Source organism: Phoca vitulina, unplaced genomic scaffold (genome assembly GCF_004348235.1).
Source record: "Phoca vitulina isolate PV1807 unplaced genomic scaffold, GSC_HSeal_1.0 scaffold41, whole genome shotgun sequence".
Lineage (NCBI taxonomy): Eukaryota > Metazoa > Chordata > Mammalia > Carnivora > Phocidae > Phoca > Phoca vitulina.
In genome coordinates, this window is record NW_022589744.1 from 16386878 (window position 1) to 16404040 (window position 17163).

At 57.4% G+C, this 17163-nt stretch overlaps 1 protein-coding gene across 1 annotated transcript in view; it reads right to left on the reverse strand.

The window, feature by feature from the left end:
* Nucleotides 1-17163, reverse strand: part of CCDC57 (coiled-coil domain containing 57) — a 99913-nt gene that overhangs the window by 56402 nt on the left and 26348 nt on the right. Inside the window, exons 8-13 of the mRNA XM_032429573.1 lie at nucleotides 15491-15691; nucleotides 11815-11973; nucleotides 8648-8810; nucleotides 8072-8206; nucleotides 3114-3336; nucleotides 2393-2545 (exon numbers count right to left, since the gene is read on the reverse strand). Coding sequence (XP_032285464.1) covers nucleotides 2393-2545; nucleotides 3114-3336; nucleotides 8072-8206; nucleotides 8648-8810; nucleotides 11815-11973; nucleotides 15491-15691 — 1034 coding nt within the window. The remainder of the gene's footprint in view (nucleotides 1-2392; nucleotides 2546-3113; nucleotides 3337-8071; nucleotides 8207-8647; nucleotides 8811-11814; nucleotides 11974-15490; nucleotides 15692-17163) is intronic.

Genomic DNA, 17163 nt, shown 5'->3' on the forward strand with positions numbered 1-17163 from the left:
CCCTGTGGAAACCAGGCAGCATGGGGATGGCCGAAGTGTTGCGAGCTGAGCTCTGCTGGGGGGGGGCGGGGCAGAGAGCGCCAGGACCGTGGCCTTGGGCCGCACACAAGGAGGCACAGCAGAACAGCATCATCGCAAAGGCTCTGGAGACCAAGGGGCCGTTCAGACCCAGCCCGAGAGAGCGGGCCAGGACACAGACGTGCATTGCGCCCGAGCAAGGTGGAGGGCCCGACAGCGCAGAAGAGGAATCAAAGAGACGTCATAAAGATCGGAGTTTCAGAGCATCCCCTCAGTATGTGCATGTCACCATCCAAAGTCTCTCATCACACCGATAACCAGGAAAATCCCAACTCAAATGAAGCACTGAGAGGGCAGATGTCGGGATCATGTGGAATAGGGAACAAGGAACCTAAAGCAAGAATGTATCAACAGTCTTAAAACAATGCAAGAAGAAAAGTTTCAGCAGAGCGATAAAAGATAAAGAAAAACACAATGGAATCTTAGAACTGAAACCGAAATAAAAGTGCCCCCGAAGGGCCCCAGAGCAGCACGGAGGTGACAGCAGGCCTGTGGGCTTGAAGACGGACGTAGAAATTGCCCATCTGAACAAGAGAGGAAACAGATGGAAAGAAGTCACAGAGCCACAGTGACCTGTGGGAGAAGAACAAGAGAGCGAGCGTTTTTGCCACCAGAGTCCCAAAGGGAAAAAGAGCACAGAGTCGAGAAAACATGTGCAGAAGTCATGGTTGAAAACTCCCCAAATTTGGCAAAGACAATAACCTTCAGATTCAATGCCCAACATGATAAGCCAAAGAAGCATGTGTCCAGACACAGCACCATCAGATACCTGCCCCGAGCGACAGACTCGGCCTGCGACTGGTCGGGGAAAGGGTTGGATGGCAGAGGACTTCTCGGAGGAAGTGGCACCACTGGATTAAGGGCTGAAAGCTCCTCCTTTGACACCAGCGAATACATTCCCTTCTCGGATAAAGGGAAAGACCTGGCACCAGCAGACCTGCCCTAAGAGCAGATGATGCGGAACCTGGAACATCGGGACGCAGGAAGGACACAAAGGGCAAAGGGCAGGTGTCCAACTGACTGTCACAGACTCCACTTTTCCTCTTGAGTTTTTTAAAGTACGTCTGACATTTCAAAGCAAGAACGATAATCCTGCCTGAAGCAGCTCCCGACGTAGGAGAGGCGGGGTTTGCGACAGCCACGCGGGCACGGGGCGTGCGTGGCAGGCAGACCTCCACCTTCCGAGGGAGGCTGTGCAGTGTGGACGGGAGCTGGCCGTGGTCCTGCAGCCACCAGAGCCGTGCCCTCAGCAACCACGGACCCGTGGCAATGGAACACCAACAACGTGCAGATGACCCACGAGCAGGAAGACAGAAAACAGGCAGGAAGCGGCTGCTGACCCTCCACACGACAAGTGTAAGTATATTGGTTAGAAACATCAGCAAAATGGATTTTAGAAACTGACCTAGCTATGTGCTGTCCACAAGAAATTCACTTCAAATGGGGTAGAAGCACGCTAAAAGGGGAGAGGATCCCGAAGACACGCCGAGCAGACACTCGCCAGGGGGAGGCCAGGTTAGTGAGCAACAGCACGCGGAGCGGACCCCGGGGCAGGAGAGCTGCGGGACCCCGGAAGGGTCCGTCCCCGTCACAAACACGGCACTCCTAGGGCTGTCCGCTTGATCCAACGACAAGGCTTTAAGACACATGACGCAGAACTGACAGAATCACAATAAAAAGCAAAGATCTGCCTAACAACAGGAAGAGAAAGGGATTTCCTTACTCTGACCCCGCGCCCCCAAATCCTTACCGAGTATTAAAGTGAAATGCTGAAAATTTTTCTCTGGGATCAGGAAGAAAGCCAGCCGTTACCAACATCCTACTGGAGATGCCGGCCAGGAAACGTAACTTAAGATAAAGAAATAAAAGATACCAGCTTTGGGAAGCCAGCCAGCTCCTGAGCAGAGACGGGATGATCGAGAGGGGCAGCGTCCTGCTCCCTCCCTTCTCTTCTCGTAAACCATCTGCTGGGCAGCTTGAGGGCGCTGCCTGGCCTGCGTCCGTCCCCCTAGCTCCCCCAGGTGGGCCCTCCACCCGGCCAGTGCCCCAGCCGGGGTGAGGGGGCATCTGCGTGCTGTTGGAGCAGGGGTGGGGCAGGGAGGCGCCCACAGAGAGGGGTGAACCGGCGTAAACACTTTGAGAATGGCCTGGCCCCGGGGACTCCTGGAGGCAGGGACAGGGACCTACACTTTGCGACCATTCCTTGACCTGTGCATTTGCATTTCAGGACTTTCTGTAAGGTTTATATTTCAGTCAAAACAAAGGTAGTGTTACTGGGGCAGAGCACGCGACAGGACGAGACAAGGACTCTTACCGGGGACTCCGGCCGAGCTGCAGACGCTGGGCTGAAAGTCGGTGTAAGAGGAGGGCCTCTTGGAAGGATCTAATACATCTTCTACTTGTTCTTCCAAGGTTTTAAATTTATGCTTTAGGTTTCGTATTTCTGTTTCAAGGACTGTAATGTGATCTGCCCCCAAAAAACCAGTGAATACACAGGCATACACATTGACACTCCCCTCCACCGGCACCAGGGCAGAGGCCCACCCAGGCTGGGGCCGCCTGCTCCCGGCCCGCCCCCCACAACGGCCACTGGCCTCGGCCGGCGCTCACGGAGGAGGGCGCCACAAGCCGGCAGACACCCAGCGCCCCCTCGTGAGCCTTCATGCGCACAGTGTCATGGCCATTCCTGGGCCCCTCCTAACCGCGCACGGGGCGGAGCCCAGCTTGGCTACAGCACAGGACACTCCGAGGAGAGGCCTGCTGCCCGCCACTCGAACCCGGTGCCCAGCCACCTCCCCGTGCCAGGTACACAGCCTTCGCGGTCCTCTTCCCTTTACCAATACACGCTGTTATCCCACACAGAGGCACGGACTTAAGACACTCTCTCTCCGAGGAAATGCTGCTGCCACAGTTTGAAGTAATGTTTTAAAGCAGACGTTCATGCATAAGACTCCAGGGGAAGCCCATCTTGGACCCAGTGGAGACCCATGTCCCCTGCCCTCCCCTCTCCTCCTGCTGCCCTCGCCCTCACTCACCAGGAGCCTTGGCTGCTGCCTCTGGGCTTGGACGGGGCTGCTCTGTGCCGGAGGACTGACCCCCTGACGGGGCAGGAGGAAGAACGAGGTCACTCAGGGTCTCCATTTCTTTCCTCATCTCCGAAACAGCCCTTCGTAAGCTTGTGTTTTGCTCCTGGAGCCTCTGGATCTCACTAGACGGAAAACTTCCCCTTATTTCTTCCTCGTGATGCCTTAGGAGCATCTGTCAAGAAAGAAAGAGAATGCTCACAGCTGCAGAAGAACCCTGCGGCTCGCTGCCCGTCCAGGGCCGGCTGTGTCCGCGTCCCCCTCGTCTGCCCTCCCGGCTCAACTGACAACACCGAACTTCTAGTTGTCGCAAAGACAAGGCTGCTGTTGGCCAAAGGCAGCTTCTCCTGAGAAACCTGGAAGCCACCGCCCACCCATGGGGCGGCTGGCGTGGAAAGGACAGGCAGGCGACGCGGGGCCGTCAGCCGCCGGGAAGGCTGCTTGCGGGCGGGCGCCGCTGCATCGCGGGGAAGACAGTCTGGCAGCTCCTCAAAGGGTTAAACACGGAGTTACTATATGACCCACAACTCCACCCCGAAAACATACATCCACCTAAAAACTTGTACGTGCATGTTCACGGCACTGTTTTTCAAAATGTGCAAACACAAGTGTCCCCAGTGGATGAGTGAACGAAAACACACGTGACACAGTGGAACAGCGTTCAGCCACGAAAAGGAATGAAGTTCTAATACACGGGATCACACAGATGAACCGTGAAGACCTGCTAAGTGGTGGTCCAAGACCTCAGTGCAGTTATGATCATAAACACGCTCAAGGGTGCAAAGAAAAACAGGGACATAACAGGAAGAGGAATGGAAGATAATTTTAGAAAACCAGACACCACCCACAGAGATGAGAAATTCACTGAGCTGACCAGACGTCGCAGAGGAGGGCTCCGTGAGCGCGAGCACGCGGCAGCAGGAAGTGCAGCTCGAGCACCGAGTGAGACCGGAGAGAGTCATCAGGCTCATCAGAAGAAGTACTTCATTTATAACAAACGTGATGAACACGTAAGTCCACAGATCCAAGAAGCCCACCGAACCCAAAGCAAAATAAACACAAAGAAAATCACACCAGACAGCACATCATGATCAAACTGCTAAAAAAGATCAGTGGTAGAGAGAAAACTCCCGGAAGTGATCAGAGGAAAACAGGGTATTACGTGGTGTGCACGGGCGCAAACGCAGGTTTCTGCCGACCCCTCGTGACAGCCACTGAAACCCTCGAGACAGAGGGCTGGTGTGCGGCGTGCAGGAAGGGACACCCCGGCCGCCTTGCAATCCAACGGTCAGCGGCGGCATCCTTCAGAAACGACAGTGCCCACGAGGGGCTCACTGCAGCGGGGCCTGCTGCTGGCTGTAAACAACCAGAAAACCAGATGCGTTCCAGGAAACGAGTGTCTGTCCACAGGCCAGCACAGGACCGGGATGCCTGAGGCTCGGGCCAGGGAACGCGGCCCTGCAGGCGGGCTGCCCAGTTCTGGGTCCAAGCCCGAGCAGAGGCCCCGCTCACAGACAGGCACCTGCCGACGGGCCGGCCGCCCCGGCGGCCACACAGGCTCCGCAGCTCCGGCCTTCCTTCGGCTTGCCCAGTCCTGCGGCACTGACCCACCCGAGCAGAAGGGGAGCTCCCACCAAGCTCCAGCACGGCCGTGCAGCCTTAGGACGACAGGCGCTGACCGGCCCAGCGGCCGCGGGGAAGAGAAGGGCCATATGGTCAAATGCACAACCATTCACATTGCGTTTTGAAGTATTACAAGGACATGAAACACAGTTGTCGTAGAAGTGGAAAAAAAGACTCAAAATTATATAGCACAACCTGAAGTCTATAAAAATAGTACGTGCACAGGGGCACGTTTAAGACCCACAGGAAGAGGCAACTAGAGAAACGCACCAGAGTGCCTGAAAGGCCCGACCACGGGTACTTCCACGGCCTCTGGAGGGCCAGGCGCTGGGTCACAGCCCCCTTCAATGCTCTGCGAAGGGGACACATCACACAGATGAAGCAATGGACGCTCGAGCTAACGAGGTCTGACCCAGCCGCCACGCGGTCTCCACGCTGCCCCCGCGTGCTCAACCCACTGCCACGCGCCGGCCACTCTTTCATTTGCCACGAAAGTGCCCTGGAGGCTGCGAGAGGAAACCTGCTCCGGGCCACACAGGAGCTGAGCCGGGTTGGACCTTGGGTCCGCCTGGTTCGAGGCCACGCCGCTGACCGGAGATTGTCGAGTTCTTGCAGTGGCCACACGTTACTTCTCCCTCCGGAAGGAAGCTAGCTCCTTTTCTACTGAACACAGACCTCAGCTTTCCAACACCCTCCCCCCGTCACACCCTCCACGGCCCCACTGCTCGCCACGGACACTGCAGACAGGAAGGGCCACCTGTCTCCCTGCAAGCCCCCAACCTCCCTTTCCCATGCCCGTCGGAACGTCTCGCACAAAACCTCACAGCTGCCCCTGCACAGACCCCAGAGCAGAGCCGCGTGGGACCTGCCGCTGGCCCGGCCCTGCTCAGATGCTCCCTCTGCCGCTTGTGGGGCAGGGACCACCCCTCTCAGGGTCTTGGCTCCCTCATCTGTAGGACGGAACGGCAGCATCAGCCCCCAAACCCCGGGGCAGCCCAGCCAGCTCCGAGAGCCACGATCTCGTCTGGCACGGGCTGTGCACTGCCCTGCGCCCCGTAGTACCGGGAGGGCCGGGTCTTCCGAGCCTGGGGCCATCACTGCCGGGGACTGACGCGGTCCCTGCTCAGCCTCCATGCATGCAACCGGGCAAGTGACCTTTCATAAAGGACAGAGGTCAGACTACTGGACACACGGCCCCTGGCGCTGCCCCGGAAGCCACCTCCCCTGCCGCGTTTCCCCGATTTCCCAGCGACACAGCTTCCCTCAGGGGCCTTGAGGTGAGACCTGTAGGGGGTTGGGGCCTCCTGTGACGCTGACCGTGGGGCACGTGCCTCAGGCCGGAAGCAAACGCTCCCTCGGGGGCCCTGGCTAGAACCCTTCCTGCCTCTTCCAGCTTCTAGCGTGGACCCGCACTCCTCCGTGTCCCTCGGTCTGGGGCCACGTCGCTCCCGTGTCTGCCTCTGTCGGCACCTGGCCTTCTCCCTGTGTCTCCACGTGCTGTGCTTTTTATAAGGACGCCAGTCATGTTGGATTAGGACCCTGCTCCCGAGTGAGCTCATGAACTGGTTACATCCACAAAGACCCTATTTCCAAGTAAGGTCACAGCCCGAAGAGCTGGCGGTTAGGACCGGAACCTGTCTCTTCGGGGCCACCGTCAGCCCGCGGGCCCCTCACGGTCACTGTCAGGCTCTGGGAGGCTGTCCGTCAACGCGGAGATCTTCGTGGGGAGGACACGGCCACGGCTGCATGTCGGTGGTCAGACACCAGGTGTGAAGACGCGTGTCTCTGGGATAAATTCTAGCCCCTTAGTTCTGTCCTTCCTGGAGAGACGCAGGCTTCCATTACAAGAGGGCCCTCGGCTGCACCCTGGGATTTCCTTCCGGACGTCTGACCGTACACTGCGTCCTCCAAAATCAGCACCGACGCCGACAAAGCTACCAGGACAGGAAGCATTCTTCCCAATTTTTAAAGTAAGTGAGCCGGCTCTGTGGCCAGTGATGTGGCAGGAAGGACACTGGTGTCCCTGCCGCCCACGGATCCCTCCCCGTGAGCCTTCCCGCTGCCCTGTGCTGCCGAGGCCTGAGGGAGCCTCCGTGGTCACGTGGCACGTCGTCCCCAAGGCTGTGGCTCCCGCCCAGCTGTCCTCACAGACACTGGGTCATTTTCCTGCATTCTGACAATTCTCATGAATGACCGAGACAGGATCACCAGATGTCAACTCTGAGCCTGCGCCAGAACTTACGTTCTTGAGAGAAGAAGTCGAGGTCTTGGGTCCTGTACACAGCTTAGGACAAGTTAGGAACATGTGTATACACACGTACGTCTTAGTAACCTCTACACGCAGCGTGGGGCTCAAACTCGACCCTGAGATCAAGAGCCACGCGCTCTCCGGACTGAGCCGGCCGGGCGCCCCAAATTACAGACACCTCGACACTGGTTAGGAGCTGAGCCCTGGACACGTGGCCAGCGCATCGTCTTGGAGGAGATCTGCCCACCTGGGTCCCTGTGACCAGCCAGAGGTCTGAGCGGCTGTGCCCTTGGGGTGTGGACGGGGACCAATGGGAAGGGGCAAGGGGAACTTCCGGGGTGACAGAAATGCTCTGTATCTTGTTGGAGGGCTGGGCCCCATGGGCACGGTCACGGCAAACACACTGACCTGTGTGCACGGAAGATCTGTGGGTTTCACTGTGTGTCAAACGAAATAAGAACTGTTCATGGGCCTGGAAAAATCCTCCACCTGCCCCTCCCGCTCCCCCACCTCATGCTGCCCCTGCCCCTCTGACCGTGGACCTTGGAGCCCGGCCCTGCTCCTTCCAAACCATTCCGCAGGGCCGCTGTGTCTCGGGCCACGGCACCGACCTCAGCATCGGAGGATCCAAGGGCCAGGACAGAGTTCTCGGCAGACCTGCCTGACTCAGGCAGTCCCTGCGGACGGGGTCACGGCACACGGCGACCCGCCACAACAGCTCCGTGGAGGAGGCCGCAGAAGCAACAGTACTCTAACCATCTGCATGGCAGAACGTCGGAACGTGGGTGTCCTTGAGATCTCAAGAACCAAAGATACGAAGAAGAGTCTGAGCACAGGGTCATCTCAGCTCTTCCGGGGGCCACACTGGCCCCTGTGCCGACAGACACGGGAAAGGAACAGGCCTGAGAGGACCGACCTCCAGTTGGGTTCTGTGTGGCCCCGTTCTCCCACGGCCGCTGCTGAGGGGAGGCTCAAGGAGCGGGCCGCTGGGGCGCGGGCCTTCCCGGGGGAGGCTTGGGAGGAGAGGGGCAGCACTGACCTGCACCTCCTTCTCAGGAAGGAGCCCGTGTGTCCTCAGCGCCTGCACGGCCTGGTCTCTCTCCAGGGTCAAGGCCTTCAGCACCACCTCCTGGTCACGCAGCGTCCGCTCTGTGTCCTGGAGCTTGGCAGCAGCCTGGGAGGAGATGTGGGGCTCAGCTCCCGCTGGGAGGGTCACAGGGCAGCAGTGCCAACTTCCGGGGCCCTTCCCGGGGAGCGGGGAGCAGACCGCAGACGCGTGGGCGAGCAGCCCCGGGGCCCAGGACCACGCGGCGGCCAGGGCCGGCTGAGAGGCAGCCCCAGGCTCGGGTGTGGCCAGGGATCCTTCCAGCACTGGCCAGTTAGGGAAACAACCAATGTAGCAAAACTAAGATGCTGTCAGAGGCTGTGGGCAGGACAGGGACACCTTTCGTTGCTCTCATCTTTGTTGCTACACTTCACGCAGCTCAGTGAAGCTCGGCGTCTTCCAATCCAAACGACAACGCAGTGAGAGCCCAGAGCCCTCCTCCAGGGGCCACAGGGCGCTCCCAGGCCCTCCTAGCACAGGACGAAACCTGACAAGCCTGGGGACGCAGACCTGATCCCGCGCCTCGGTCAGGGCCTGAATCAGGTCCTCGGACTTGCGGTAGTGGTCCCTCTCCACGCCGTCACAGCGCTGCCGCCAGTCCAGCTCCAGCTGCATCTTCTCGCGCTCCAGGCACCGCTCCCTCTCCGCGGCCGCGGACAGCTGCTGTTTGTACCTCCGGGGATGGGAAAAGCACGGAGGTTAATGTCTTGTACGTGAAGAGCAAAGGTGGCGGGGTGGAGGGAGGGCGCTACCGCACTGCAGTCGGGTCCCTCGGGGGCCCCCTGTGGGCTGGCCCTGTTCCCGTGCACTCGTGGACACGAGGCATGCTTGGCGCAGCCGGGAGGAGTCTGCAGTGGGGACACAGAGGAGACAGGGCCTCTGCGGGCAGGCTCGGGTTCAGAGAGGAGCAGGGACTCCCAACACCAAGGAAACCAGCACCACGGAAGATCAAACTCAAGAAACAGAAGAACCCATTCGTAAGAAGAGAAGGGAAGAAAGCCAACAAACTTGGGGGGAAAAAAAGAGAAGTGGTTCCAGCAGAGAAATGTGAGAAGGTTTCAGAGCAACCACCAGAGAGCAGAGCAGGCTGAGCCGGAGAGCTTGGAGCCGCCAGGACAGAGAGAGCCTCCAGAGCTCAGAGGACCGACGTCCATCTAAGAGCGGGTCCAGAGAGATCAGAACGGAGGAGACAAAGGAGAAAAGCCTGCACAACTGGGGGGACGCACGTCCTCGGACCACAAGGGCTCGCCAAGCACCAGGCAGGGGGAGCTTTACAGGACCACACGCACAGACGCTGTGTGCGGTGCTGGGTTCCAGGATGAAAGAGAAGCCTAAGGGACAGAGAGAGAGAGTGCCAGATGGGCCCCAGGCTTCTCGTCGGCCGCGTGGGGCAACGCATGGTGGGGGGCTCCGGACGGCCTCTCCCCCAAGGGTGGCGGGCTGTGTGCACGACCAGATGGGCGCCCCTGATCGGGTGAGCCACACGAGACCCTGTCCTGCCCACCGGAGGGTTTCCTGCCGGTCTTGAGAGGTAGCTGCCAGGAGGCCACACTGTCAGGGCTCGCAGCCGCGGGGAAGGACCTCTGCCACCAGCCTGAGGAGCCTGGAAGGAAAGGGCAGCCTGGCCGGCACCGTGGTCCCAGCCTAGTGAGACCCTCTGCTGGGGACACAGCTGAGCCGAGCCGGACTCCTGACCACAGAAACTGAGATAATAAGTGGGTGTCGTTAAAGCCACTAAGTTTGCAGTGATTTATTCCAGATCAATAATAAAGTAACACACGATGGGTTTAAAACCCAGGGGAAGGGGCGCCTGGGGGCTCAGGCGGTGAAGCATCTGCCTTCGGCTCAGGTCATGGTCCCAGGGTCCTGGGATCGAGCCCCACATCGGGCTCCCTGCTTGGCGGGAAGCCTGCTTCTCCCTCTCTTACTCCCCCTGCTTGTGGCCTCGCCATCTCTCTCTGTCAAATAAATAAATAAAATATTTTTTAAAAATCCAGGGAAAAAGTGATTTGGAATTTAGCATCCTAAACCCAGCAAAATCAGCACTCACGCAAAAAGGCAAACATGGGCACATCTTCGGACACAAAGGCTCACAGCAGTGGGACAGGGCTTTGCAAACTGTGGTGAAAGCCCACTTATTTTTTTTTAAAGATTTATTTATTTATTTTTGAGAGAGAGAGAACACAAGCTGGTGAAGGGGCAGAGGGAGAGAATCTCGAGCAGACTCCCCGCTGAGCGAGGACCCCAACTCGGGGCTCGATCCCAGGACCCTGAGATCACACCCTGAGCCAAAACCAAGAGTCGGCCGCTCAACCGCCTGAGCCACCCAGGCGCCCCCGAGTTGTTTATTTTTAAAATGTCCACGGAGAAGTGCCCGGCTAGCTCAGTCGGTAGAGCATGAGACTCTTAAAATGTCCACGGAGGGCCAATACTTTGTAAAACGTCAGGAACCGCCACAGCGCTGTCCCATGACCATGAAGTTCCCGAATGCCCATGCTCCCCACACTTGGTCCCGTGGAGCAGACACACAGAACTAAATCAGAAATCAGTAACAAAAAGATATCTGGGAATCTCAAAATGATGGGAGACTTAGCAACACATTTTTAAACAGCCCATGGACCAAAAAAGAAATCACAAGGAAAATCAGAAAGTATTTTTAACTGAATAATATCAAAATTTGTGGGACGCAGTGAAGTAGTGCTCGGAAGGAGATTCACAGCATTAAATGCTTACGTTTCTCAGAAAAAAACAATGGTTCAAAAATAATAATCGAGGACCCCACCATTAAAAGCTGTCAAAAGAACATCAAATTAAAGCCAAAGGAAGCAGAAGAAAGGAAATAATCTTTTGAGAGTAGATGTCAATGAAAGTAAAAACCCAGAAAACAACTGAGAAAAGTCAATGAAACCAAAGCTGGCTCTTTGAAAAGATCTGTAAAATCGACAGATGTCCAGCTAGGCTGATCACGAACAGGACAGAGGTGGTTACGACAGGCCTGCACACACTGGGGAAACATAAAGAAACACCACGAACAGTTCCGTGCCAATAAAGTCAACAATGACACGAAATGGGCAAACTCACTGAAAGACACAAATTCCCCAAACTGACACAGAAACATAGAAAACGTGCAACAAGCATGCAGAGAAGCCAGATGCAAAGTGCACACAGACGGAATGCGGAGTGGCGGGCGGGGCGGCCGCAGGGCCGGGGCCGGGGCCGGGGTTCGCGTCTCGGCTGCGGGCGAGGCTGAGTCAAGAGTCAGCAACCGTACAGCTGAAACAAGGGCGTCTGTTGTATTTACGTTACTCCTCGAGAGAGAGAACACGTTCTTTACTCAAGCGTTCCCTAGCAATCACACAGGAGACACGAAGCAGCGACTGTCCACACGGGACCGAGCAGCAAGAACGCTGCTGTGGTGCTCGCTCCGGACCCGGGCCCGTTCCGGGGAAAGGCCTTCTCCGGCCACCCTCCATCACCCCGTCCCTCCTGTGCTCTCCCTTCTCACGACCAGATGTTCTTCTTCTCTTTCCTGTTTCTTGTCTTTCTCCCTCAATAGGATGCGAGGCCAGGGCCTTGATTCTGTTCCCTTTTGTACCCGCAGCACCCAGAACGGCACCAGGCCCCTAGGAGGTGCGCAGCGAAAAGACCACTCTCGGGGAAGCTGTGGGGACAGTCACCTTCCGATGTCCTGCTGGCATCTGGCCAGATGTGCCTTGAGTTCTACCTCCTCTTCCTGCAGCGACTGAAGCTGAAGGTCCTTGGAGATCATCTCCTTGGACAGCTGAGCGATCTGGGCATCCCAGCCGGATTTTAGAGCTGATGCATCATCCCGAAGTCTGCACAAAGAAGGGAAGCTGTGTGAATGTGGGTGTGGTGCTCACTCAAGCTTTCCAACACGCACACACCCACACGTGCGCCGCCCTCAAAGGAAACCCACACACCAGTGTCTCCAGATCAGGGTGGAGACTTCCTCACCCAGATTAGGAAACGGTCCTACCCGAGAAGAAATACCCACCTGTCCATCCCACCAACCCAGGTGCCCACTGAACACCTACAACACGCCAAGTCCGCGCCAGACGTGCAGAGGACAGTGAGCCATGGGGGTCTTGGGGTGGTGCCGCTGGGCTCACCTTTGCCACGCCTCGGGCAGCCCCTCAACGTGCAGACACATGTCTTCCAGTTCAACGGTAAGACGAGGTTCTATGGAAACCCTACACTCCCTGGTAGAATCACCACAACTTGGATAAGCTTCCCCAGAAGAGCTCTAGAGAAGACACCTAGAGATACTGCCCAGGGAAGCCGCAGGGTGGGCGGCACAACAGGCCGCTGGGGTTCAGCCCGTCTGCAGCCCGATCACTACAGGGAGAGGGACAGAATCGCCACCTCCGGAGGAGAGCAAGGCTGCTGGTGAGCCTCTAGCGTCTCTGGGCTCTGCTGCGAACCTGCCTGGAAGCTGCATGGCGCCAGACGCTTTCAGAGGAGGAAGAGAGTCTGTTGACAGAGTTTCCAGCATGACTCTCAGCCACTGGAAAAAGACCATTTTTCTTCATACACTTTCAACAAATTATTTCTAGTACGGTTCGTCCAACCATCCTGACCCCTACCTGTTCTAACACCACAGAGGGCGACACGACGTAGGGCACTTCAGAACACATCCAGCTAACACACCATGCAGGTGCCTGGAGCGGGGGCCGGGACTGGCTCGGCCTGGGGCTGCCCGGGCCCCGCTCCAGGCACACGCCCTGCCCCGGTACCGCAGGGTGGTCGGGTGACAAAGCAGGCCAGGACCGTTGCCAAGGTGGCCCTCAGGACGCGCTGCCCGGGAGCTGCGTCCCCACAGGGTCTGGGCCTCGAGTGTCTGACGTGATGGGGGGACGTGAGGGCTCTCCTCCGGCTACACTCCCACGCACACGCCACCAAGAAGCTCGATGGACACAAAACCCCCGGGCCCTCATCTGGGTTCCCGAAGTGTAGCCCTCCTCGTCACCCGTCTGTCAGCAACTCTGCTCTAAGAGGCAAAGGACATCAGCCGGCAGGGAACTTGTCACTGAGGCTTCTTCTGACTTTCCAGGTGGGAGAGTGGCTGGCAGCCCTGGAGGTCCCCTGCCCGGGCCTCAAGCAGCACCAGGGGGACGTTCTGCGTGGACTTCCTGTCACGCTCCCCGACGCTGCTCCTATGCACCCCGAGTGCGGCAGCCCCCCCAGCGACAGGAGAAGCCGCTAGAACTCAGGAGCTGTATTTGTATGTCTTCTGTTTGCAACACACACCGACCAAGGGATCTGCCGACCGCAGGGCTCTGCTTGTGCTCCCGAATGTGAGTCCAGCCCCTGCGCTAGTTTGCTAAGACCGACCCAGCCCGATAAGGTCGGGGCTCTGGAGAGCGTGGGGATTCACCCTCACCGCGTCCCGGACCCCCGCAGTCAAGCACTCAGGCTTGTGTCGCTCACCATGGGGCCACGGGCCACGGGCCACGCATGGCTCCTGAGCACGTGGCTGGTCTGAATTGAGATGCACCTTCAAAATTTAGCACCCAAAAAATGCAAAATATCTCCATAATAATTTTTTTCAGGCAAAAATTATTAGTTTTTATACTGATTACTTGTTAACAATGCACCACCTGATTGGGTTCAACAGTCTCCCCTCTTTCTTTCTTTCTTTCTTTCTGTGTAACTGGACGCTGGAAATTGGCGCCGCCCATGTGGCTGGCTGGGACCCCGTCGTAGTGGGTACGGTGGCACAGGGCACGGTCGGGTTCTCGCAGAGCCTCTCGGGGCCATGGCCTCTCTACTGTGGCGTTCACGACCTAGTGCCCTCAGGAAAATCACCACAAATATGCCCAAAGAAATAGCTCAAAACATGGGCTGTTTTTGTTGCTGGTTTTCAAACAGCATATGTCTCAGTGTGAGAAGACACGGACTGTCCCGGGCACGGCGGCCCCGGGCAGCACCCGACCACGGCCCACGTGCCGGACCACACGGAGGAGCGGGAAACACAGGGACAGACACATCGAAAGGCGGGTGCAGGTGGAAGGAGGCTGGCCCAGGGCCTCACGCAAGGAAGTTCTGTAGTTCCGGAAGCAGCTGTGAGAAGGGCCCACACAGAGCCGCGCAGCCCGGCGGGAACACATCCGCCCGTCAGACTGTCACGTCTGCTTCCCTAACTGCCGTTGCTTGTGCTGAACAGATCAAGCAAGACCATAGGTTCAAGCTAAGGAAACGCTGAGTGAGCACTAGCTCCCTGGTTCGTACAGTTGTAAGGGCCATCCTCCCTGATGGAAACACAGTTTGGCAGAGCACCCTCTCTGGAACGGAGCCAGGCACGTTCCCCAAACATACAGGAAAAGCCAGCTGCTAAGGAAAGTGAACCCTAACCAATGACTGATTTAACTGTCTTAATCAGATATTCTTAGTAAACACAGCTTCTCCAAGTATCACTTCGTCACTGGCAGCCAGGACTGGAGTCCAATGCCAAGTCCAGTTCCCAGTGGATGCCGCACACAGCGGGACAGAGTTAAATATAGGGGCACCTGGGTGGCTCAGTCATTAAGCGTCTGCCTTCAGCTCAGGTCATGATCCCAGGGTCCTGGGATCGAGTCCCGCATCGGGCTCCCTGCTCCGCGGGAAGCCTGCTTCTCCCTCTGCCTGCTGCTCCCCCTGCTTTACTCTCATGCTCTCTGACAAATAAGTAAATAAAATCTTAAAAAAAAAAAGTTAAACATAGATTTACCATATGATCCAGCAATTCACCTTCTGGGTATATCCCCCTCCAAATTTTAAAGAGACCTGAATAGGTATTTGCACACCCATGTTCATAGCAGCACTATTCACAACAGCCAAAAAGAGGAAACAACCCAAGCGTCCACTGACAGGTGAATGGGTAAAGAAAATGTGGTCTACCCACGCCGTGGAGTATCACTCAGCCACGAAAAGGAAGGACATCCTGTCACCTGCTCCAACATGGGTGGACCGAGGAGCCATTACGGGAAGGGGAGTAAGCCAGTCACAGAAGGACAGATACTGCAGGGTCCCCTCGTATGAGGGTCCTAGAGTCGCCAACATCATAGGGACAGAGCGTAGACGGTGGGTTCCAGGAGGTGGGGGAGGGGAACGGGAAGGGACATTTTGGTGGCGGAACACGGCAGCGAACTGTGCACTTTAAACGGTTAAGATGGTAAATTTTATATTATGTATGTTTTACCACAAATAACTGCATATTCATACACATACACACGGCAGAATTTGAAAAAAAGGAGAAAAAGGGTTAAGAAAAAGGACCGGAGAGCCATAGAGGCGCGCCCGCCCAGTGCCCGCCCCGCAGCGGGTGCGGTCAGTGGCCCTCCCGCCCGCACTCACTTGTCCATGGCGGCGTCCTTCTCCTTCAGGGCATCGACCTGCCTCCACTCCGCCCTGCGGAGCTGCAGTTCCAGGGCCTCACAGTGGGCCTCCAGCCCCAGGGCCCTGGCCTCCAACACCTGCAGCTGCTCTGCGTGGGCGCCCTTCACGGCCGCCAGCACCGCGTCCCTCTCCCTGGCCAGATGGTCGAGCTCCTCGTGCCTGAAACGCAGGCAGGTGTCACGCAGTGCCCAGGCCCCGGCTGGACCCCAGACCACACTCCCTCTCCCGTGCACGGCAGCTGCCGCACTCGGGACCTCAGCCGCGGTGCATCCTGCTCGGCTACCTCTGCAGCGGCCGCTTGACCAGCAGCTCACGCTCCTCAGGTAAACACTGGCCAACAGTTCTTAGACGCCACGTCCCCGGACGGCTCTGGGGCACACGCTCCCCCAGAAGAAAGACCCCGGCGACGGGAGCTCTGGTAAAGCAGTCTTACCGCCACCCCCACCGGCTTTCGGCTCAGTAGCCGTCAGTCACCCGGAACGCTGAGGGCGACTGGGGACTGAGGGACGTCAGTGGCTCTTCTGTCTTTGCCGGAAATGCCAGACCTACCAGAATCCCCTCACCAGGACAGACGTCCGTCTGGACAGGACAGCGTGGGCTGGTGGGCGTCATGTGGACATCTGACTGGCAACGCTCAGGACTTTTTATGCTTTTATTCTATTTGGTTTCAATAAAAAGTTAAAAGCCCTGGGGGGCGCCTGAGGGGCTCAGTCATTGGGCGTCTGCCTTCGGCTCAGGTCATGGTCCCAGGGTCCTGGGATCGAGCCCCGCATTGGGCTCCCTGCTCCGCAGGAAGCCTGCTTCTCCCTCTCCCACTCCCCTGCTTGTGTTCCCTCTCTCGCTGTGTCTCTCTCTGTCAAATAAAATCTTTAAAAAGAAAAAAAGTTAAAAGCCCTAAAAAATGTAATTTTACATGGTATTTTTTTATTATTTATTTTTTGAGAGAGAGAGAGAGTGGGGTGGGGGAGAGAGAGAATCTCAAGCAGGCTGCATGCCCAGCACAGAGCCCAACTCGGGGCTTGAACTCACGACTCTGAGATTATGACCTGAGCTAAAATCGAGTCGGACGCTTACCCGCCTGAGCCACCCAGGTGCCCCCTACATGGTTTCTTTTTTTTAAAAAAAAAGATTTTATTTATTTATTTGACAGAGAGAGCGAGCATAAACAGGGGGAGCGGCAGAGGGAGAAGCAGACCCCCCGCAGAGCAGGCAGCCCGACTCGGGGCTCGACCCCAGGACCCTGGGACGACGAGCTGAGCCGAAGGCAGACGCTTCACTGACTGAGCCACCCAGGCGCCCCTCCAGCTGCATTTTTCACGTCACGTTAACATACTTTTCATTCTAATTACAATGAAGCCTCATCCATCTTGCAACCTGTTCGATATTGTCGACCTTCTCTTAGCAAAAGAGGAACACGTGCGAGCGTCTGCACCCGCCGGCGTCCAGCAGCGCAGCCTCTGTCTCATCCCACCAGGAAAGGTCTGGTCGAGATGGCTAGTGAAGGAGCCGAGTCACTCCCGAACTGCACTGCGTGATTGTTGGTCAGTGACTCTCAAAGGCAAACAGCGGACTCCGGGCTGGGAAGCCCGCCTTCTGTGCTGCCTGTGACGCCCCAGAGTCCCACGGCGCCG